At 37.3% G+C, this 25,339-nt stretch overlaps 1 protein-coding gene across 1 annotated transcript in view; it reads right to left on the bottom strand.

Annotated features, from left to right (window-relative positions):
* Positions 1-1,322: 1,322 nt before the first annotated feature.
* The window catches only part of NFATC3 (nuclear factor of activated T-cells, cytoplasmic, calcineurin-dependent 3), a 55,987-nt gene continuing 31,970 nt past the window's right edge, over positions 1,323-25,339 (bottom strand). Inside the window, exons 7-10 of the mRNA XM_009886522.1 lie at positions 23,486-23,541; positions 22,712-22,838; positions 19,817-20,860; positions 1,323-1,447 (exon numbers count right to left, since the gene is read on the bottom strand). Coding sequence (XP_009884824.1) covers positions 1,323-1,447; positions 19,817-20,860; positions 22,712-22,838; positions 23,486-23,541 — 1,352 coding nt within the window. The remainder of the gene's footprint in view (positions 1,448-19,816; positions 20,861-22,711; positions 22,839-23,485; positions 23,542-25,339) is intronic.

The raw sequence follows: 25,339 nt of genomic DNA, 5'->3' as shown, positions 1-25,339 counted from the left end.
TCTATTCATAGAGGCCTGAGATTTTTAATAACTATGTAAACAGGTTTTTTCAAATGCATCAGTGTATGTGGGTAAGGGAAACGCATCCTTTGAGCACAGCACAAAGTTTACTGCTGCTATGAATCTTGTATATTGCTTTGGTAGCTCTGCTTCGCGTGTTTACAATTAAACATGGGCAAATTATACTACCTAATCACTAATTCACAGTAAACGCTTTTTTAGAAAACTGACATTTATAAACAGGTTAAATTTAAGGAACTGTAATTGTCGTCTCCTTAGGACTTCCAAGTGGCATGGTCAGGCGTACAGCACGTAAAAGATAAGGATGTGATCAAATGATTTATTGCATGGAAAATTTGAATGCCACCGAATTAGAGATTTCAAAACCATATTCTGTAGGGATAACAGGAACACTTAGATCCTCAGCAAATAATAAAATTTCTCCTATATCTGACATGGCTTTGATGTTGCTGTTCTTTAATCTAAAATCCTACTGCTCAAATTTGATTACAAATGTAATTTTCTAAGAAAAAGCTATTTCAAGAAGGAGCCTGTGCTAGTAAAGAACAGGAAGATTATCCACAAAGTTATAAAAGGTAAATTTTGGAATGTCATTTCTATCCCAACACTTTCATGATGGAATGGTCTTTTTGCAGCCTATCAAGTAACATTTTCAGTTTATAAACAAGTGCAGATCTACATTTGGCTTTGCTTCCTAGGAATCTAAGAAAGAAAAAAAACTACAGTATTTGTATACACAATGGCTTCCATGGCATTGGCTTCAGATGACAGGTATGATTTGCCACTGGAAGATCATATTAAAAAAATTAAACAATAGAAGCTTTAAGGGCTTTCCAAAATGACCAAAAGGTGTTACAAATCATCAGTTACAAACTATACTATCTCTAAGGGAAAGCAGCACACTGAAGATGTGTATTAAATCTTTTTCCACATTCAGTACTGTGAATATTATAAGAGCAAACTAACATCTCCACACATCTGAAGCACTTACAATATAAAAGTATTCTATTTTAATGCAAAAAGCAAAGCTTGTTTGTAACTTTAAAACAGTTAAAATATCTGGTGTAGATTCTGTGTGTCCATTTTAAGAAGTCTCTTTACAGCGTCTGAGGAACTATAATTAAAATGCTCTGTCTCTACATCAAAAATGTAACCCACTAAAAGGGCTTTGCAAGGATCCACTGTTCCAGTTCATAAAGGCCACAGAGTTGGAAGCACAGTAAGTCTAAAGAGGAAAAGGACGAAGAAGTATTCAGAGAAACTGTTAAGTTTTCATGGATGTTTAGTTGTAAGCTTATCCTTTACTGGATTCCATCAGATAGTCTTGTCTCCAGAGATCCAGGACATGTACGTGCAGACTGGCTGGCCACTGTTGTTCCATGTGACACCGAGATCTGTGACATATCTCTTCCTATGATCTCATTCACTAAAAAAAAAAAAAATATTAAAAAGTGACTGGTTTTATGCTTTCCAAAAGGCAGAACTCATCAGTGTATCCCTTTAAAAAAGAAGTATTTCAGTGCTAAGCTTTGATGCAGTTAAGTAACAGAGGACGAATGAGGAACCTAACTACAGTGTAACAGTTAAGCAAGGGGGGGAAGTCCTAGTTTCTCTTAGTATTATACTTTGTACTTACCATAATCCATGTTGAAGAATCCCTAAAACACTTGAAGAAAATAAGTGCATACGTACTCATGACAACCAGGTAACTGAAAGGCATAGGGCAGTTTAGTACAGAATGCCCCACAGAACTCTTCCCGTTCAGGAGTGTTCAGGCACAACAAATAACTCTAATTAAACTCTTGGCTCTTTCAAGCTACTTACAGAACTTCCTCAGAACTTGGATTTTGGTTAACAGAATATTCTTTTTAATACTATATAGCTATTTAATTGGCCAGTTTTCTGAAGACTTGCGTTTCTGAAACTGCAGTAACAAAATCTTCCTTAGTTATCAGTCAACTTTTCTATAGTGAAGAATTAAGACTGACTAAAATGCAGCTCGCATCAGTTTGTGTGTCGGTGCGTGTGTCAAATTCAGCAAAAGTAGTCAACCATTAATATTTATAAATGTGGGACATCACTGTGAATATGACAAAGTAGGACCTAAGTATCAACAGATGACAATTTTGGAGTGTTATTCTAAAGCCTAGATAATTGATTGCAATACAATTGAGTTTGGAAGATGACAAAAATAATTATTTTAATGGAGAAGCATAAATGTAGTGATATAAATTTCCATTTTACAAAAAGGGAAATGGCAAGTAACTAAGAAAACTGAACAATATTCTAAGTGGAGATGAAAAATATCATACATTAAATACATTAAACAGTAATGACAAATTTTAAATGAATATTAGATGATAACTAAAATATAAATTATTTAATAGTTAGAAGAGGCAGTCAATTGTTTTCTATGACTGAGTGGCAGTAGCTATACAGTATCTCTTATTCAGCAAGACTTTGAATATGCTGATTTTTAGTAATAAAAGAAATTCCTCTGACATGAGTTTGTTTGGACCTTCTATAAACAGCTGTTTAATGGGATCTTTTTGTTGAGTAAGGTCCATTCCTAGCAAAAATAAGAACTTTTTTTTGTTTTGCTAGTAAGCTGCTGCTGTTGAAAATCTTAAGATTTGGAACCTAGGCTTTTGCTCTGCTGTTCTCCATTGGGGAACTTTACAGAACAATATTGATATCCTTCACCACCCTTCTTAATGCTTCCTTAATTTTCCATAGCAGGATTAGCTTCCTACTAACCATTCCTGTCGGGCAGAAGCATAACAAAATCAGCCTACAGGTCATTTAAATCGCTCTTTATGTTTATAGAGTGTCTGAGCATTGCCTTATACTACAGCGGTAGCAAAAGTGGGTCTGAAAGAAAATGTAGTAATATTGTGAATGGTCTGAAGTATGTATAATGTGTATAAAATTCAACTCTGAAAACAAGTTTTGTCTATATTCTTGTAGTTTACTTAGGAAAGCTTTAAAATCACCATTCGTATACCCGCATGTAACCATGGAGGAGGTATTTGTTATCTAAAGGTCAATCAATGGCAATGGTATTCTCTTGCATGAATGCAAGGACAGCTTGTTAAAAATACACATTATTGCAGCCCAAAGGTTAAAACAGTTCGGATGAGCTATATAATAACCAATTCCCTTGAGCATTACAAGACTTGAAATTTATTGTGCTTAAAAATAAATCTTTCATTCAATGAACATAACTGGCATTATGACACTGAGAATTGTGTGAATGCAGGTAGGACACTTTTTCAAGTATTTTTATTATGCCAACACAATGCATAAGTAAACAGCTGTTAAAAAACAAAACAAAATGTAGGTGTTTGCTTATAAGAACTATGCTCCATCAGTTTATGTTGGGGCACTCGCTACAGGACCTCTAACAGCTATTATCTACTGTATGCTACTGCACAGTTGTGTTGTGCAAATCAAATTATCGCAGCTGTTCCATACTACTGAAACTTTGAGCAGTACACTAAAAAGCAACATAGCTAAATACCTTTTATATTTTGAAATTACTAGGCGGTTACTTCCTTTAAGTTTTGATAGATGATACGTATCTGTACTGGCAACATCAGAACAAACTGGTCTATATTCTGGCATTAAATTTTCCTTAAATCACATTACACTGTGTATACAATAGCTGGTCATGTGGTGTTTTATTTGCCGACGTTCTGCATAATTCATTATGTGGGGTATTAAATTAAAGTTACAGGTTAGTTTGTATTGGTTTGGTTGTTTTTTTTAAATAATCATTGATTTGTTTACAATAAGCTGTTTCATAGCTCAGTGCGATGGCTCTGTCATAGCTCTCATTTTGCTGTTGGAGAACTTTTTGGGCAGTATCTTTAGCATATGGCCAATACAGATTTATCTGGTTTATATGGATTTACATTAGAAATATCTACCATTTCTGAGGGAAATGCAGTACCTTGTCTAGTGGAGTAGTTTTACTTGCCATAGTGATTTTGTTAGGATTGCTAACTTTTAAACCCAACTAGTATTCAAGTGTGCTTTTTTCTTTTTAAATAAGAAGCATATAAATTGGTGTTCTGTCAGAGCACCATGCAGGCCCAAATAAAAGGTCAGAATCCTTTTTCTGCTGTGTCTGGCAAAGGTGTTCATTCACAGACCATAGCCTCCTTTCCAACAGTGCCCATTTCAGCGGTCTGGAAATCTGTAAGCAACGAATGAATGGGGGAAGCCTGCAAACTCCGGAAGACTGTACGTTGATTTAGATCATGTACAGATGATGGTAAAAATGCTTCAAAGACAGCATGGTCTGCAGAAGCCAGCAGCTGAGATCAAAGTGCTCTAACCTTCTGGCTGCCAGGTTTGAGAGTGCCGGGCAGGGCGGTATTGGGAGGGAAGCGGGGAGGGGCAGATGAGGCGCGGGCCTGTGGCCTGGCTGCCTGTGCCCAACGCGTTTGTGAGCAGTGGAAGGGATGAATGGGGACAGTGGGGAGCACTGATCTAGCATGCAGGCTGGCAGGTGGAGGAATGGACATTTAAACCAGGAAAGCAGATTTCTAGAGAAGGCTGGTCTTTTAAAGCCTGAAAAAAACATTGTAAAGAAGTCATATTGAATATTTAACCAAACTAGGCAGCCTGGAAGTCCTTTGGAACAGCTCACTGAAGAGATGTACAACTCAGCTTTTAAGGCAGCAAGTAGTGAGATGTCTGCGTATATCTAAATTGGGAAGTGTTCGGCTTTATATGGAGGACATCCTGGTTTTGGTGGTGTTTTTTTTTTTTAACCAGAATTATCATAATTAACTTGCCTTTCTGACAGTGGAGTGGTATAAATTAAAGAATTTGAAAACAGTAAGAAGAGTTAAAATCCTGCATAGAAATGTACAAGACTGAAGGTGAAATCCTACAGTGTTTTCCTTTCTGAATTAATTTGTGAGGGAGAAAATTGTATTAGTTTAAAAACTAAAATAGAAGTCCAAAGGTCGGTATTTGAATGCGTGAAACATGACCACCTTCCACACAGAGTCAATCACAGAACATTTAGTGGTTTGTGATTACAACTGAAAACCTAATTTGTGAGCATAAAGACAGGTTTTCTATAATGCTGTCCATCAAAATCCAAGTCCTTGGGTGACAAATTGGGAGAGGAAGTCAATTTCAACAGTCCTGAGAAAGGACAGAGCTCAGGCTACACTGACGACGCTTTACAAACAAAAGAAAACTTCTTTTCTATACTTCCAGAAGAACACATTATCCCAGCTTTCCTGTTTTCAGCTATGGGGTGCACAGGCTATGCCGTCTAGAAATACAGCTAAAAAGATTTCATATGCCCTTTTGCATAACCTTAAAAGCCATCAAGTTAGCAGCTAGATAGCGGGAAACCAAGATGCATGGTGCTTTTTAATACATGCACTTATTTTTTTATAACATTTCCTTTCTTCAGCACAATTTGCTAGGGGAAGGCTGCAGAGCTGGTTCAGGATTCAGTAATACATATCTCGAGTATGTTGGCAAGGTTCTCTGCGGTCTGTTTGCCAGGTTCATTTGTTGGTGTAGTCTGTTGTATCTTTGAGGACAGCCAATCTCATGAGACTTAAGATGGAGGTGAACAGTTATGCGAGTAGGACCTTGACTCTTTCTGTCTACTACCTTTTTCTTTCCACCCCAAATTAAATCACTACTTGTTTGGTATGTTTGGTGCCAGGTGTTCTGACTGCTAATCCCATACCCTGGACCTCTACTGTCAAGAAATGAGGAACCAGTAATGTTTTGTATATTAAATAAGTACCGAGCTGTCACTGATGTTTAGTACTCGTTTAGTACCTACTGATTACCTAAAATTGTTTTGGATGATCAGTGCCAATGGAGTGGATAACATCAGAAGTGTTATCAAATGCTTTATGTGCTAGCAATCCAGGTTGCTAATCTTGAAATAATGATTGGATCAGATAAAAAAAAGAAAGGGGTGGCACAGACTACGCTGTATAGAAATGTGGAAGATTCCTCCACTACAAAAGTGGTAGCTGCATTTTGAAAACTTTTTTGTCAGATATGGTATAGATCAAAATGCAATACAGCATTTTTTTTTTTTTTTTTAAATTGAGCTGTGAATTGGAAATTATTTTAACAACTTTCCTATGTCTATTTGATTGACCTCTTTGGCAGTCATCCCAGATTTCAGAATTTCAGCTGTTACTTTATTTGCAATAGTTTTACCTTTTTCTTCCCTCGTATTTATACACAGTGTAAGCTGGCTGGTAAATTTATACTAATAGTTAAAAATAGATTGTGCAGAACAGAATTTAACATGGTGGGGAGAAAACCTTCTGCTACAGCCAGATTAGATCGGATCTGTCAATACTGGTGGTACTGTAGTATTGTATTGCAAAGTTTTTTGTAGTTTGTTTTTGTTTTGTTCGTTCTTCTGTGCCGCTTTGAAAAAGCGTGAACATACTGCACTGAAAAAGCACTGAAAGTCATCTGGCAGCCCTTATAACCTTTCAAAAAAATTAAGCAGCATACTAACATCAATACCAGCGGAACAGAGTAGCAGATAACTAGCTCTGACTTTTGGATCTGCTGTCAAGCTCGTAAAACAAGAGCAACCACATACTCTGTTTTACTGGGTTGTTCCCACTGTTTTGATTTCACATAGTGTTCCGTTTGCTTTTTTAAGTCCCTACTGACTGCACAGATGAAAGACAGCCGAGCCACCGAGATTGACAGAAATCTGGGCCGCAGCTCCTTAGAGGCCTCTTCCCCCCTCCCTCTGCCCTTATCTTTTACGCCGAGGGCTTTGCCTCTGGGTCACTGAAGCCTTGCACTGGGACAGCTGATAAAGTTATTGCTCCAGCTGTTTGCTGCGTGAACAGCCAAACTGTTCAAGAAGATCTCTTAAAACTCTTGCAATTTGCAATCCAGAGTTTTAAAATAAACTAAAATTAGGCTGAACAGCTCAGCCATTTGTGCAGTGAGTGACACATACAGCTAGGGGTAGTAATCTTATCAGCTGTTCCAACTGAGATCTGTCCTGTGAGCAGCGCTGACCAACCTCTCAGGAGAAATTCTCACATACAAAAAGTTATCCATGTTAGCTGGTTTGAACAGAACAAAGCTCTTGCGTTATGAAGCATGACAACATCATGAAAGCTGGTGCTATTAATAATAAGTTGCTGAGTGTTTTGGATAAATTAAGAACTTGTTACTCTAAATGTGTATTTTTTTTTTAAAAAAGAGGAACTGGTGCTTTGATACGTTTTTAAGATCTATGCTTCCCCCCTGGTTTGTTCAATCAATTCAGCAATGCCTCCATTTATTCTCCCAGTGTGAGACCAATTCATAATTTGTCAGTTAACTCATATACCTGTACCACCATACTGAATATTTTATATTAGAACAAAAACATGTTTAGATGTAGCATGATCTCAAAGATAGGTGTTTGAAGTTTGAACATCAGAAGTAAAGGCATTATCTTTTTTTAATCAAATGCCAACTAAATACTAGCATGCTTCTAAATTGCTTTGTACTTCATTCCCCATCTCTGTGAATGCTAAGAGACAATATTTTGTACTGGAGCACAAAGGAAAATATAAGCAATTCCTGGACCTAAAGACCCTTCTGGGAACAGTCGAAGTGACCTAATTTTCTCTTGCAGGAAGCTGATAATCTATAATCAGCACCTATACTTTCTATAGGACAAGAGAATCTCTCTAATAAGCAGTTACCAAGCATTTTAAGTTTTTTTTTTTCTACATCAAAAATACAGCCAGAAAACCTCCACAGAGAACTACAAGCAAACCAGTTCAGATTACAAACTGTTAGGTATGTAATGGGCAATAGCAGAGATTCAGGGAAGAACACATCAATATGCTTTCCCAGGATGTTCTACCAGCCTCCAAAATGGGTTTGTCCTACAGAATTCCCAAGTCAGAGACAGCATCTTTTGTGATGAATGGTCCTATTTGGATTTTCCTCTAAATAGGGGTCTTTAAGGCCTGTGCAAAATTCTGTCATCTGCAACATCCTGAGACAATAAGTTCCAAAGCTTAACTACGTATAGCTGTAGCAATGCTTTTTGTGTGTTGAACTCGCTGCATGACACTTTTATTATTTTCTCTCCCAAGAAGTACTTTCCATTACCTTCTCTGTGCCACCCATTCATCTCCTTATTCATTTTTCTGGCTGGAGAGTCCTAGCTGATTCAACATAACTGCTGTTCCAAATCTTTGGTGGTGTTAGCTGCCCTTAACCAAAACAACCTGTATGCATCTAATTCTTTTGTGACATCAAGGACAAGATGTGGGCACGTAACAGATCTATGTAGTAGCATTTGTTCATTCTCTGCTGGTTTCCTAAATATTCCAAGCATTTACTTACCCTTTTAAGACAACTGAGCAAGTTTTCATAGAATTGTCCATTTTAAATTCAAGATGACTTTAAATGAGAATAGTTCATAGAGCTTGTCACTGTATGTATGGAACTGTTGTATGGGCAAGTTTTTTCTTTACTTTACCATAATTTCCACTCCTCTAACTAACTGATTTCCTTTAATCACAAGGTCTTCCTGTAGAAGTTTCTAGACAGTTTTTATTTTTCACTTCTCTGAATAGCTGAGCAGCAGCATTGTCACATTTACCAACTTCCAATCCCCAGCTCCAAATCAGATTTAAGCAAGAGGTTATACATTACAGTTAACAGTTCAGTTGTTGCTTACTCCTTCAGAGCTGTTGTCTGGCATGTTATCTAGCTGAGGTAAATTGTCACCGTCTGTATATCTGTGTTCTGAAACCTTTTTACCGATACTTCAACTTGAGACAGGTCCTGCAACATGTCCCTTTTTCAGAGGACTTTGCCATCAGAATCTCTAGTTTCTTAGCTGTGAACATCAATACAAAAAACTTTCGAAGTTAATTTATCTAATTTTAACTGAATTCCTGATTTGTTATCTGTTGGCCAGGATTCACATTTAACCTGTAATTTCCATGTTCTTTTCTGTTTTCTGCATTTGCAAGCAGCTTGTGGTCTCTCTCACTGCAAAGTACTTGTATGCTTAATCTGAACCTTCATAAATAGTTCGCAGACTGCTTGCAACTATTTCACCCTTCTGGCCACATTTTTTTTCTTAAGTAAGTTTCATTGTTTTCCTATAGTTCCCCTTTCGACATTTGTCACAGCCTGTAATGCTGAAACTGCTACAAACAAAAAGATTAAAATATTTTTTTTTATTTTTTTAAGTAGTTCCTGTATGCTCCTTTGGACCAAATAAAGAGATGTTTCCCCTTGTGGGTTCTTCTCATGACTTAGTGCTCCACGAAGCAGTCATCACACTTACCCATTCTATAAAGGATGACTCAAGTATTCCATTAGTGTATTTCCTGCCTTTGCAGATTGTCTGATCTCTGCAGCAGCTATAATTATGGTTGCTCTCCTGTTCGGTAGTATAATTTGGAAGCTATACTCTTCCTAATTTCATCCTGAAAGTTAAATCTGTAAGCATTCTGTACTACTAGTTGATACACTTAACTTGTCTGATTTGACACTAAGCACTCTTCAAGGTAGAGAACTGTTCTACTAACTTTCCTGCATAAACATCTCTCGCGTTAGTACCACACTGACTATCTTTCTTACACCAAATACTTACAATACCCATTATTTTAATTTTTACAAGTGCTGTGTTTCTCAGATGCAAGCATTTGTGTGTAAGCGTATTTCTCTCTGGGTCTGTTTTTCTGTTTGTGTTTTAAAAAGGGACCTGTCAGCACACGTTTCATAATTCTAAGCTTGGGGTTTGCCAAACTGTGTGTCGCTCTTTAGTTGATGATAGTGGTATTTGGGGGGTTATTTGAGTTATCGCTTTTCAAGAAGTCCGGCTCTTCAACACTTATTCTGTACCTACCAGATTCTGAGTTGCACAGGATATACTCTAGAACACAGAAATAATCTAAGCCGCAACGGGTATTTTACTAATTGATTTGCCATTTCAAGATACAGAAATGTGAACTTTGTGTATAGGGTCCTTTCTGCCATTCTGAATAGTAGCTACTTACCTTACTAATCCCATTTTGAGACGTAAGGAAAGCAGAACTAAGTCAGTGATTTTGAAAGATGGTAAAAGACCAACATAGTGATTTATTTGAGTTTCATGGGCAAACTTAAGATCAGTCTACAAACTAATTGTAGGCTATACACAGAGCTTGGTTACATTACTGTTAACAATCCCAAACATATCGTACATTTACAGGTAGTCCCCTTTAAAAATCTATGGGGAAAGTAAAATGTGTTATACATGTGTGTGTATACTAGGGAAAATAAGGGACAGTATAGTTCTTTGGCATTTTAGGCATGTTTGTAATAAAGTGAAAAACACTTAATAAGAATGACTATAAACACAAGCCATGCTACCACCAATATACCATGCATCAATTTCTAATACCGTTACTGTTTAGAAGAGTCATAGTGCATAATTATCTTGTTTATATGCTGAAAGCATCTTAAAATAAATCCAGATGGTCTTTCCCAATTACATTCAACTAGAAATCTATTTATGAATGTGTATTCCTTAAGATTGGTAGTGCACGCCACTGTATTCCATCTATTTAAACTGACACGGCTTCATCTTTTTTTAAAAAGGAGAAACATTCTAAATTTCTCATAGTTAACTGATCGGCCACGCTACAACCTTGTCCATGTTTGGCTTAGTATTTTCATATCCTCTTCTGCCATTTTACTACATCCTACAGCACTCAGGAAGTTAAGAGTGTACACCTGGTTCACAACTTCTGAATTTCCAACTATTTCAGAATACACAGGTGTCCAGTTATAGCAATACTTAAGTATTACATAGCACTTTTCACTTGTAGATGTTAAGACTATTAAAACACTTTCCCCTTTCCTTCGTGCTCCAATTTCAAACATTGAAGCATTTCAGTAAGCAGACTCACCCTCTAGATTTTCCACATAGGAGTTGGACATGAGTGCTGAATGTTGAGTCCATTTCTCTGTTGAACCTGATGGCTGGTATTCCAGGTCAGAGATAAAACTGTCTGTGTCAGAGAAGAAGACAGACATAACTACTGACTGGACTAAACCAAGAAGTTACAGTTCACTCAACCAGGAAGTGACTTTCAATTTTCTTTTAATAGCACTAACTTTAAATACCCAGTTTCATTTACAACTACTACATATGTTGACATAATAACTATTTATAAATTATCAGAGTGTCTATCAGAACCAATGATTGCTTATCTTGTATATTTAGTTACTTTTCAGTTAGCAGCCAGAGCCATAAAGGTAATGGTTAATATTTTTGGATGTCTGCCTAGTTGTATCATCATTAATTTTATACTAAATAAATTTCATTTTAGTATTTGTGTTAGTTTAGAACAGTCCTCCAGCAATTTTCTCAATCTGCTTTACTTACTGTGATCAAATTAAAAGTGCTTGCACCCCTTGACAGCACCTCCACTGAAAAAGGTAGGAAAAAGAGCACTAGTATATAAAACCTTTTATTTTTCCTGTCCTTTAAACAAAGGAAACTGTTGCTGTAAACAGCTGTTAGCTTCCCCTTTCCTGGTCAGACTATCTGTACGTTTTGCCCAAGGTACCGATCAGCAGTCAGGCTACACACAGGCTGAAGTGTTGGAAAACTACGTATTATCTCGGTATAGGTGGCTCTATCAGACCAAGGCAATGTGAGAAACCAAGGAGGAAGTGGAGAACTGTATTCCACTGAACTGGCTTTCCTGCAGGAAAAATGAATGTAGGATACTGTATGTATTACTTGAACCAACAAGTGCGTGTTTATTCAGTTGTGATTAGTGACTATGCAGAGCTTACTGCGGTATACTAGGTTGGGTTTGGCTTTCTTTTTTCCTGCCCAAGACAGAGATGCAAGTTTAGTAAATTAGGCTTTAACAAGATTAACAAAATTGCTCTGGAAACTGGCTAATTTGAGCCTTCTGGATAGAGCCACACATTTGCTTTGCCAGCATGATTTCTAAGTCCTGCTTAGGGATGACTCCTGGGAGAATGGAAGAGTATTCTTACTTCCTCCTGAAATTCAAAGCTGTTCAAATTACTTCTTTGGACGATGACTTATGTTAAATTGTTTAAAGTGTAAAGTTACATGTATTTAAACAGGAATTGGAAAGCATTATCTGCATTTCAATGAAAATGTCCACTGCCGTTTTGAAGGAAAGGAGTAGATGAAGGACAAATTCCTGTCAAATAACACATTAGGAAAATAACATTTTTTCCCACCAACTATGGTAAAACCAGCAAGAAAGGACATTTAAATAAAGATCTAATGAATCCAGGGAGATGGGCAGAGAACTACCTTTGGATGAAACAAACTTTTACTGGCAATCCTCTTTAAAGCTCAGGCTTTCGAAGGAGCAGACAACAAACACTGACAAAAAGCCTCCAGAGGGAACAGTGGAGTTAATTAGCTCTTTTAAACAATAGTCTCTGCACCATAAAGTCTGCATAGCCTATACAGTAAGGATTATCTGTCCCTTTAGCAGAGAAATATGATTCTGAGCAACTTATCTAATTAATTTCATACATAGAGGGATTCTGAAGTTCTTGCGTGTCCTAACAAAGCCACTGATAGTATTGAGCTTTTTCTCTTAGAAATCCCTGACAAAATGTGTCACATGTAGCACACGTACCATGTCTCCAGCCAGCACCTTCTAGAATGAAGCATGCATTTGCCTCTGGCACGCAATATTTGTTGTTTGTGAAACACAGTAGATGGAGCAACAGCCTTTTAACGTGTGTAATATAGCATAAAGACTTCATTCAACACACACTGAAGTTAGATAGAACTCAAGGTACCAGATAAACATACATTAGAAAATACGTCTCTACCTTATGATTTCATAAACATTTGAGAAAAGTTTTTACTTCCTTAAGCAATACTAAAATGTGTTTCACACACAAAGAATATCACACTAAAATTAAATTACACTGAAATAGAAATCAAGAAACATCCTGTAGATCTATTTAACAGATTAAAAATTCATATTTTTATGAACCCCCTCTTTGTCTTTGCTCCTCCCTTAAGTAAAGAAAGGTTAAGAAAAACTTAGAACATTCAATTACCTGCACCAGATTTGGGTCAAAGCAGTAAGTCAACTTAAAATCAGAGTTCTAGTGCGGATACAGGCAGACCAAAAAAAAAAAAAAAATATCTACTGGAGTTATACTGTTTGGTTTTCAGGATCTCTTCCTACAGGAGTCAAGCAACCTAATTTTTTGTAGCGCCATCAGATTAAAAGTTTAGCCTGTGTATCCTTTACTGCCACTGAACTGAAGTAGGATGTGTGGGCAACAGGACTTAAACTGGAAGATGTACTGATTTTAGAAAAGTAGATCCCCAAAAATATTCTAGAATGCATGATTGTTTGCTGTGTCACTACAGTAAGTAGCAGAAAGTGGGGTTTTGCAACTATGCTTTGCAAAAGGAAGATTGATGTAATTGCATGGGAGATTGTATCAAGTGTCTAGGTTTGGTAGTACTGCTGCATCCACCTAGGAATTCATGGGTTTTAGAGGACAGATGAGTGAATTGCTGCGTTTACAGAGGTAAGGAGGATCAGGAAACCTCAAAGAACATTATGGATAGGCTGCAGCGCACACTTCCTTGGATATAGGCCTCCTTTTGTCAACTCCAGATAGAGTTCTATCAGCTGCATTTACGTGAAAAATCCCTGCAGTATATTTAGCCTGGTTTTGACTCCACATGACCAGCAAGTAGTACAGTGTCAACTTTCCCTTAAAAAAAAAAAAAAAAGCTGCTTGGCTATAATTAATGCTCTCTGCTGCGGAGCAGCCAGCTGATTTGATTCTGTTGGGTTGTGATCAAACCCAGTCATATGGCAGGCCGTGTTTGCAATGGCAAACTATCAAGGACACAGTGGGTTGCCTTGCAAGTTACCATTTCAAGCCATAAGACAGGCTTACTTTAAGTAATTTCAAGTTCAATGGCAATTTTACTAAAAAGTACTTTTTTTTTTTTAAATAACTGATAAAATAAAGCTGTATGAAATGTTAGGAGTAGTACAATTTTCCTGTGCACCTTATGTTTATAGCTATGTAGACAGACTGAATGTGCATGCAGAGTCACAGCCCAAGCTCTGAAGCTATTTGGTACAGTAACAAATATCCCTGTTCATATCATGTCACATTCTGCATTTATAGATTGTAGCAAAACCAACTCGTATGTTTACCCCTTTCTCTCACCCAAGACAGATGAGTCTCACATAGTTAAGTATTAAGTGTGAACGTTGGAGCTGGAAGATACATGCTGTGCAGTGGAAAGCAAGGCAAAAGCGCGTAAGCATATATTTGCCATCATCACAAGGGCATGCCTAACTCCTTCCAGTTCTGCTGCTACTGTGAGCGTCTGCACCATGATGTAGATGTGCCACTTGCATTCACACAGTAAGTTTCTAACCTCTTCTAATTCTTAAACGGGAATCTTCTTGTGGTGGTGCAACTAGTCGAGCTTACTTTGAATCAGTTACAAGGTGTTCTGTGGCTCAGAGGCAAGTAGGAAGTTTCATACATAAGCTGGCAATAGATATCCAAGGAGTTATCTGAAGTTCTTTACACACCTGTTGTCTATAACCGGTCTTCTGAATAGATGCCTCGCTGGCACAGATTTTGTGAACACAGTGAATGAATCCACTAGAAGATATGGTCACAGCATCCTTTAACTGTTGACGACCCTCGATGGATAATGTTCTCTTCACATTTCCTCACTGTTCCAACCTATTCCTTTTAATCTGCTGCTGTCTGGATCGTTCTCTGTTTCATTCGTAACACTTACCTATTTCTAAAAGTAGATTCCCATTCTCTTCCAATACTTTTCAGGTTCTGCCTTATCACCTTACTCCACCTCAACATCTCACTGCAGGAGCCCATAAACTTTATGACAAGAATTAGAATTGTGAACTGCTTTTATTGCTATCTCCATACTGCTTGACAACATATATTTAATATGCCGAATACTAAGAAAGGAGAAGTTTGAACACACCCTTATTAAATTTATACTAGTATAATTTTTGGAATGCCTTTTATCAACAGGAATATTCTGAGAGTTCTGTGTGCAGCATAGGCTAGAGTTCTTGTCACACAAATCCATGTCAGGCACGCTGCAAGATGCAACATTTTGTTCTGTGCTTAGCTGACAGTAAAAAAAACTTTAGAGTTTGAGATGCACGTCTCAAAAACATCTCAAGTTTGAGTTGCACTGGCAAGACGAAAGGTTTTTGAGCTGATCTGCTCCATACTAAGCTAGACTCTAGCATTTGGTATTTTTTGTGTTTCTGGAGGCCTTCGATGCTCTGTTTGGCAGGATGCTGCCTTAATTCTCCAATACTTTATTAGTCACTACTGTGATTCTCCAGAAATTAAGCTGCATCTACAGTAAAAAGCTACCTGTAAAGACTTACAAATTTTCTAGCAAAGATCAGAATAATTTCTGAGCTTCCCAGCACGAGAATTTATCAACAAGAGAGTTATCATAGTACTATTAAAATGAATGAATGCAAAATGGCTTAGAATTCTACATGGAATGTGTCTGACAAAGCAGACTTACTGCTTTATGTACACAAAACGGTTAGAGGATTTCTAGTTTTGATTTATTGTAAATGCACATACTGGATTTTCTAATCTCCAGCTTTATGTAATGGAGATGCAATGAGTAACAAAATTTAAGAGGATTAGTAGAAGGTCATCCTGATTTGCTGCAATACAGCCTAACATAATACCTTAAAAATGGTTAAATACAGTTGTACATGTTAGAAATCTCATCACTCTAGAAAGCCATAAAATCCAAGGTAAACTCACTCCTAAACTGCAAACCACAAGAGATTAAATTTTAGATCAACAGTATTAGAATAGATTTAAATCTAAAATTTGACAGTGGGATAGGTAAACCACCACACTAGGAGCACTTTTTAAAATGAGAGTGAGGAAAAAAAAAATTCTTCTCATTTCAGCTGCCTTGTTTACACCTATTTGCAGCCCTAAATATTCCGCTGTCTGTAGAGGGAAATGTCAGCCTGGGGAGTTGAGCAGAGGGCAGACTTGCTGAAAGATGTGAAGGGAAAAAGGAGGTCCAACATAGCAGGGTGGGGGAGGAAAAGCAGAGGGGACAAAGAAAGAGCAGGAAGCTGCTTTTATGTAGGTCCAGTCCAAAAGTTTACCAGCTTGTGCAGATGTGACTATTGCAACAGCCTAAGCAGAAGAGAGTACTGTTTTTCAGAACACCTTTTAAGTAGTAGCATACAGTACAAGTTGATTAGAAATGGCATTATGTTTGAAATGTTTTCTGTAATATCATTTGAATTTCCTATCTCGGTGTCCTCATCCCTTTTGATCCCTTGTTTCTTCAAGTGAATTAGAAAGTGTTTCCTGTAGGAAGCCAGGATGGGAAGAGGGGAAGGCAAAACACGAGCAAATTCAAGGTGGAGACTAGAAAAGCCTAAAGACATCGATTGGATCCTGTCGAAAAACAAGAAAACAAAGAGCCACACAAACTTCAGCTAAAAAAAGAAAAGGGGGTGGGGGTGGGGCAGGGGAAGAAGTGTACTTTATGCAGACAGCCAGGTAGAGGATCTGCCTTTAAATTAGGTAATCCCTCTTCACTCACAGTCTGAACAGAGCCCAGCTTGCTCGAACTGGTAAGGGGCAAAGGAATACAGCAACATTGAAAAAGATACTCCATTCTGGTCATTCAGAGAAGCTATGAATGGTGAATCCAGATGTGTTACACCTTCCAGGAGGTGCTGGATCAAGACTAATCCCGATGCTCTTGGCTTGAGCACCCATGGATGAAGCAGCTCTGTAGTTCTGTATTAAGTAGTGGATTTGGGGTTTTCTGTGTGTTTTAAAGAAAAGCCTGAATGTTGACTGAAGAGGCAGCAAGATTCACTTTTAGGAGTCTTGCTTAAAGGAATTTATGTAACTACTATCCAGACTGCCACTCCTTTAGGTGGGGTGGGAGTTTTTGTTTGTTTGTTAAAGACTTTTACATCATATTCTGTCAAGCCTAAACAGCTTAGTAATTCCGGGACTAACCTTATCATGAGGTGTAGCACTTCCATATTACACTCAATTTTTGTTAAAATTTCTTAAAATATTTTATTTTCCCGGCAAAGAAAATACCTACTATGCTAATTTTGAAATAGTGCACATTACTTAAAAGAAACGATTACGCTGTCAGGTTTTTTTTTGCCTTTTTTTGTTTACTTTTTTTAAGACTACTATCTTAAATATTTAAAGTCAGTAATCCAGACATGATTTATAAAATTTTCAATAGGCTTTGCCTTAGTGTTTTATTTTGAGAGGTTTATTTGCCTTAATTGGTAACCCTTAAAAACCTATTTTCCAACTAAATATAGCTTTCAGGTTTGATATATTAGCTGGGAGAACATACTGTATCAACATTCATTTATGTCTGCAATTATGTTTGGATTTTTTCCTTAATTGTTATAACATTAATGTAGAGGAACTGTTTTGCTATTTGTGTCTAGCTCTATTTGTACGGAAAATAAAATTCAAATGTAGATAAAAAAAATTTTGATTTTTTTTTTTTAAAGCACAGTAATATGTTAGATACATTATAAAAAAAAAAGTGTTCCTGTCTAAACATGTTTTTTTTATTTAAAGCTGATTAATCAGAGGAAGTATTTACTCATGTTGAAAGAATTGAGCAGCTTGTTTCTTGTCACTATGCCCTTCAAGATTTTTGGAACAGCAGGTTTCAGGCCAGACATCTGATTCGTATTTGCAGATTGGAAATGAAAAAAACCAAACCCAAACCCACCCCCCAAGCAATCACCAAATGGCGGTAATGTGAAACTGAAATGAAGGTAATCTCTATATGTTTGCAAACGTATCGTTACTGTCAAGTGCTAGTCTGGCATTTAAAACCACGTTCAATTTTCTATATAGGAAGCGTATAGTTTAATCACCAATTATCAGACTTTCTTAAACTTCTACAGCAAGCTTTATTTAAAAAAGAAATTAATAAAGCTGGGGCCATTTGATTCATATGTATATCGATACATATGTGTGTATGTATATATAGATATATGTATATTTCTCTAAACTACTAGCAAGTGGCCACTCTAAGTGTGCCTCTTGCAGCTTTTTTTGGTGATTTGATGTCTTTGTCAGCACAGAAACAACTCAGTAATTTCAAAGTGTTAAGCAACTTTCTAAAATCAGGTAATTAATTTGTGATATGGGGAGAAAAAATGGCTTTCTTTTTACTGTGCATTCATTGTAATTTCTGAACAAGTATAAACAAACTGCCAAGATGCTCCTAAATTGCTAAACACTTCTGCTTATATTATGAAAGCTTAACTATAGTATTTAGCTGTATTTTATTTATTTCTACATCTTTTTTGTGGGTATGGAGGGAAGAAGGATGACAAAGGTAGGTTCTAACATGACACTTCTTGAAACATTAGATTTTTCTCACTCCTCCAGTACAGAAGTAGAAAACGCTAATTTTTTTTTGTTGCATTCTGTTTCATAAAGCCTTGCTCTTCTCCCCTCAGCCAGTCCTTGATTGAATCAGTCTCTTCCTTTCCAAATAGTTTTAAGGTGATTGATAAATAGTGTTTCTGAATAGAGAGCTTTGTTTAATTAGGGTGGCCATTTAACCAAAAGCCCACTTTATAGCATCAGTTTCTCTCATTTTCCTCTTAGTATGCTGTGTCTTTAAAGGCATTTCTTACTAAATTTTCTTACTACTGACTGGAAGTAACAACGACAAAGCTCCATTTATGCAAGGAACTGGGACTTACATGGGTATTTAACAGATGGCCTACACTTAAATCTTTACACTGCTGCTGATATGAATAAGTAATTCCTAGGGATGATCAAAAAAAAAACCTCCCAAAACCCCCCAACAGTAGAAAAGTGATACTAGTAAGATTCCCATCATCAATATCAAACACCTTTACACACCTTTTCGGGCCAGGCCTTCTGTTCTTCCAGTCTTATTAACATGATGTTCTTTAAGTCGCTTTGCATCTATGCCTCCAATAGTTGTTTAGGATCTCTCTTTTCACTTCCTTGGACCAGTTTTGTAAATTAACACTGTCCAGGTATTTAAAGTAGAGAACTTTATAGCCTGGCCTTTAGCATGAGAATGTCCTTGTTCTGTTTATGTTAAACAAGCGAATTTCTCAAACAGGTAGCCCGAGTGGTAAGAGGAAGGCAAACAGCTAGTGTGAGCAGAGGTGCTGAATGATGACAGCATATCTACAGGATGTCTGTGAAGAGACTAAGACAGTGCTAAAATGCATGGGATGTATCTTCGGAAAACTAGCCTGCCCTTCAAAACTGGGACAACTCCAAGAAACAAGACTCCAAACTACATTTATGCAACTTAGATATATTATTATGACTTTCAGTGAAGCATACGAACAATACAATCAGAAAAGGCTTCAAATTAATTCCTTGTATATAAGGTGTCAATGTGTAGGATTTAATCCTCAAGCCCTGTTTTAGGACAAAAGGAAAGTCCATGGGCAAATTAGACTAAAGCAGCTGACCTGTAGAACTCCAAATTTGCAGCTGATATCATTAGTTTTAAATAAGTCGTTGCTTTGGACACAAAAATATGAGTTCATTTTGATGATACAAATTTACTTCTGTGAAAAGTAGCGTGTTCTAAGCAAAACACCACAATCCTCCCACACTGTAGTTTAATGTAGATTATATCCTGGTATTATATCCATAGGAAGACCACATTATATCCTGGTATATTATATCCACTTACCGTCATCTAGCGTGATGTCTTGTAGTCCTATTGTTTGAAAATTCAATTCTCGGTCTTCAGGTTCTGGTTTAATGTTAATAGCTGCCCCATCTGGTGAAAATGGAGATGAATCGCATACGGGATGGTGCACTAGGGATGACGCCGCATTAAGACCTCCCAATGCTGGACTATGTGCTTGAGGGGAGTGCTGTCCCGAGTGACTTGCAGTGGTTGGCGGGGGAGATGAGGCAGGTCCTGAGCTAGGAGATTGATAAGGCATAGGTTGGAGCTGGGGGGAAGAAGGTCCAGAGAGCGGCGAATGGACCAAAGGGTGGGAAGCTGTTGGGGATGGGGATGAAGCGGATGCTGGATTTGTAGAATGGTACGGGACTTGCTGCAGCTGGGGAGAAGACTGCCCAAGAGACCGACCCATTGCAGAAGGGATGGAGCCCTGCCCAGCGCTTGGGCAGTGGTATCCCATCGACGGTAGGTGAGAAGACGACTGTCCCGAATGAGCTGGGTGTGCTAGAGGGTGCCCTGCTTTTTTTACAGAAGCTGGATTTGAAGAATGAAACTGCATTGGTGGTAGAGCTTGGCAGCTAAGATTTATCAAATGAGGTACAGCTGTGTCTTGCTGAAATGAAATAGTATCAAATCCTTGGCTGGAGGCAGAGTTCATAGGAAGACCAGACTGTCCATTGTATACATCATTAGACTGCATAGGCTGGTAAGAAGGTCTCACAGGAGGTGCTGATGTTACCTGAAAAGACTGAACCACAGCAGGAGGCAAAACATGACACTCTTCACTTGGACTAAGGTTTCTACCTTGCATATGTGGCAGGTGGGATACTGCTGAGGTCACCATTGCTGTGTACGGAGGTTGAACTGGACACACAAGGCTCCTGGGTGACGTAGACAGTAAGTTGTCACGTGGATGCCCTTGCTCTGGTGAAGGCAATTGAGTTCGGATGGAATGCAGGCCCTGGACGTTGCTTGTGTGAGGTAGGGCCAAAGATGGAACAGCAGACAAATCCACCTCATCTCTGTGCTCTTGCTTCATTATAACTAGAAAAAGTAAAACACTATTACAATTCCAACCCAACTGTACACTGTGATAAATACACACTAACTGCTGTTTAACAGCCACAACTGTACTGTTAATGTCCTTGCTCTAATATCTTGATCTGCTTTCAATTTTTTTTTTTTATATACTTTATGCCTGCTATATTAACCCTTAAAAGCCAGTAGAGCTCTCCCAGCATTTACTCAAAGGCAGGTATCTTCCCTTCTAAAATACTCTCCTATGCAATGTATGTTTTTAAAGGCATTTGCAACCCAGCCGGAGAGAAGTGCAGTACAGCTCAAGGTACAGCTCATCACAGGGGTAGGGGGGAAGGGCTCCTGCGAGGCCCCGTGGAAAACAGGCAGACAAGAGTTCAGTATCGGGCACTGGGAAAAGGGGAATTAGATTTTTAGTTGGCTTCAAACTTTCCTTAGCCTCTGATCAAGATGACAGCTGAACTTTGGCAACACTGTTAAACTAATTTGAGTAGTGCCTGTTTAAATTAGAGCATCTCTTTCAGCATATCCCCCAATTTCAATGACAGAAACAATTGTTCTTATAATCCAGAGAGTTACAAATTTCAGACACACTTTCAGTTACAGTTTGTTGTTGTTTGTTTTTTTTTTTTAAGCTACTGGTGAACTCATGAAAAGATACTGATTTTAAGTACAAACAGTAGAAAAACACTAACTTTTAACCACTCAATTGCTACTTTATACAATACACTGTTAAATAAACTGTTATAAATATTTACAGATAAAATAGATTTTAAAATGTTTGTGCAGTAACAGCTGCAGTTATAATTAAATTTGCTTCTTATTTAAGCCGTAAGTTTCATTACTTCACATCACCATTTAAAGAATTTAAATATGGATTTTTCAAAGAAAAAAATATGTGTCTTGTAACACGTAGATGTTTAAGATGTGTCTTGTAACTATTTTAGGAGCTGATATTCTTAGGAATGGTTGAAAAATACCACAGAAATCTGATAACACTATTAATATATACTTAGTGTACCAAATAGACAGGTAACATGGGTTAAATTGTGCATGAAGTAGGTCATTTTAGAGCGCAAGCAAACAAAACTTACTTAAATAGTATAAACTAATGGTAGTTGGCTTTGTCAGCATACAGATTAGTGTTAAGTTTACATTAATATCTGAGTTTAAAGACTCTCTCAGATACCTGACTTCAAGTCCTCCAAACAGAACTAAAGGGTCTAGTGCCGGTACCTTGGGAATTCTGACTGCTCTAAATGGGTATGACTTTCTCAAAAGAAAAGACGGTAAGTGGCGGGCAAAGGAGTAGGCATTGCATTGCACTTCCTCCTACCAAATGGAAGGGATTAAGTAGTTTTAACTACATGTACAGTTAACATGTACAGTTTTCACTTCTGGCTAAGTTACAAACTGCTTTCAACAAGCTGCAATGTGTCCAGAGGAGCAGGGGGGAAGAGTATTTTATCTATCTCATATCTAAGCCTGGGGTTTTTTGACATTTGAGGCGGGGGGGAAATGCGTAAAACCTGTTCTTCTATGATCTCACTATCCTCCGTGTCATCACTAGGGTTATTTAGAAGGTCGGCTTCTGCGAATCACTATGATTTGCAAAGAAAAGTAGAATGCACATTATTCTGTAAAAAGTGTAACAGAGAAATACCTAGCTGTAATCATAGCTTATTACTTCAAACTTCCACTTTTTAATTAGACAAGCTTAAGCAAGTTTTTTACAAACAACTCAAAGCTACTCTTATCTACCTGTCAAAGGTAGAAGACTGTCTGAATTACTTTCAAATGTCTACTTTGAAAAACAAAATAAAATGCAACTTTCAGACTTTTTTTTTTATTTAATACCTGGTGTATAAGTAAAACGTTGAGACTGGCTTTTTTTCCTCTTGCCATTGCAGAGATAAAACTGGACTTGAACTGCAGCTGTAATGGTTTTGTTATGGTATGGAGGAACTTCAAGTATGATGTTTGCCTGTATGAAAGTTGAAATAAAAAAGTTTCACATGTCACATGCAAATAAAACTACCCTCAATTACAGAAAAACATAAACCACTTATTGCAAAACTAAAGCAAACTGGTATTTTGAAATTGGTAAACTTCAAGTTTATGTATATTACATAGTAAAACAGTACTATAAGTGAACTTTTATTTAGAGACTTTTTTCTTCTTTTAAACACAAGTGTTCTGAGGTAATGCTTTTAATTAGATAGACACATCAGCTAAAGGATGCTTGGTTTATCTGCCAGAGCATAAAAAAAATCCTCTAACAAAGAATTACATTTTGGATCATTAAGCTTTTAAGAAAAATTTTAACGTACTGGAAATTATTTCTTAACTTAGCAAAATTATCTTCAGTTTTCTTTTTTCAATTTTCAGTTTCTTTTTTCATTGCTTTCACAAGCGTACCATTTCCAGTTCCTTCAAGGCAGCATCTTAATGGCTACTTTATAGTATTAAGCTAATTGAGAGGTCTCCAGCTATCTGTCTGAATCAGCCTAAATCAGCCAATGGTCTACTTACTTTACTAAATGAAGTCTAAATTTCAGAACAACAAAGACGATGTCTTGTTTCTCATTTTAAAACAGAAAGCTTTAGCAAGTAAGAAAAATTGTTTCTCACCCCTTGACACTTTTCCCTAATTATCTTCCCTTCTACCTCCCACTGAGGTCGTCCATCTGTTGAGAGAAATTTACAAATAATTCAAGCAAAAACCATTTTCTAAATCAGTTAAAAACTTAATCTTAAAAATACATAAATGCTTAGTATGAAAGCGCATTTATTTTCAGTCATAAAGAGGCCGTTCAACTGGCAGCTATATTGTAAACAAGGTGTAAGGTATAGAGATGCTTTAGCAGTTTCAAGACTAGGCGAGCTGAGCGTTGTGCAGAACTCTGCAGTTTAACAGAGCCTGCTGATCACATACAGTCCATTCAATTCCAAAGGAGGCAGTGTGTCCTAGAAGTGTACAGAGGGATTTTTTCCCCATTTTTCTAAAAACGTTTTTGAAAGGTAGTTAAATTACTACTAACACTTGTAATTATTCAAACAAACATGCTGATGACTTAACCTGTAAGTCACCACGGGAGCGATAACATAGGCCGTATCTTCACGCACATACCCACAGGTTACACGTTTAAAACAAACACCCTCTCCTGAACCAAAAGACCCCATAGTTCAAATACCGGGAAGTCATCTGTGCTGGGAGGGGAGTCTCACCTCAGCGACCCTCTCTGCTCTGACCTAACACAACCCCTTATCCTTGTTCTAACCCTCGCTTCCCTCTGTTACTGGGTTTTGTACAGGTCATCAGGGAACCTATTGTCTAGCTTCTTTCACAGTACTTCTTTGAAATGCGTTCAAGCTGTATTCAAAATACTTATTACATATTATATTTATTACATAACACCCCCCTTCTGCTGTATTTGCTAGTAAAAAACCCAACTCTTTCTTTTATGTAAATATTTAAGGAAATAATAAGGTGTAGCAGAATTGGACTTGGTTGAGTACTTTTATTTTTAATGACCTGCTTTTGCTATTGTTTTCCCAAAAGTTGAAATCAGATATTCAAGTCACAACAGTGATAATTTAAGTTGTTCAAGTGTTATGCTCTCTATATTAAAGGGACAAATAGGGAAGAAAAGGAACTCTTATGTATTAAGAAAGCTAGTTCTCAATTTTCAACTATTTTTCATGCATTTTAGTCTAAGTAAGAAATATTAAATCAGGATGTATATCCAGAAGAGCTACAGAACCAGGAAAGAATGCTGAGTAACCAAACATATTTGAGTAAAATGTGTGTAAGTGCCTGAGTGTGCATAATACAAAACAAAAGCAAAGAAAACTTGTAAAACATTATATCTGGTTGTAGTAAACTAAAAATGAAAAGTAGGGGTTTTTTTGGTGTTAAATTCTCTACTTTATGGAGTTGCATCATCATGAAGAGAAGAACATGAGCTTAGGGGAAAAAAAAAAAAAGCTTTCTAACCTGTACTTACATTTAAAGAAAGATGTTTTAGAAATATTCATCCAAAATCTGCACGTTTCTTGCTTTGAGATTCTATTTGCTATATATTAGACTGAAAAATTTAATCTACTACCCTCCTGAAGAATAATTTGTTTTATTTCCTGAGATCAGTAGGAAGCAGTTAAATTTTGCTACAGATTTCACTGTGTGAAGGAAACGCTATGTCTTTAGTGTACCTTAACTGAAATGCATACCTACAATATAATTTTTAACTCTACTTTGCTACCGTACAAGAGTCGGCCTGCTGCAGTTCTCGCCCATGATTAAGTGTTGCCTAGAAGACTGAACTTGCGTTCTAGAGAATGAGGATCACATAATACCACTGACTATAACATTTCTGATTTCTTGGCAATTAAGTACTCGACTGGCTTGTCGAGCACACAAAGGTTTAATACAGGTACAAAAGGTCGCTGCTGTTCGTACCACTGCCTATTGCTAGTGTTTTCCCT

This window comes from Charadrius vociferus, unplaced genomic scaffold (genome assembly GCF_000708025.1).
Source record: "Charadrius vociferus isolate BGI_N301 unplaced genomic scaffold, ASM70802v2 scaffold400, whole genome shotgun sequence".
Lineage (NCBI taxonomy): Eukaryota > Metazoa > Chordata > Aves > Charadriiformes > Charadriidae > Charadrius > Charadrius vociferus.
This window is presented reverse-complemented; position numbering and strand designations above follow the sequence as displayed.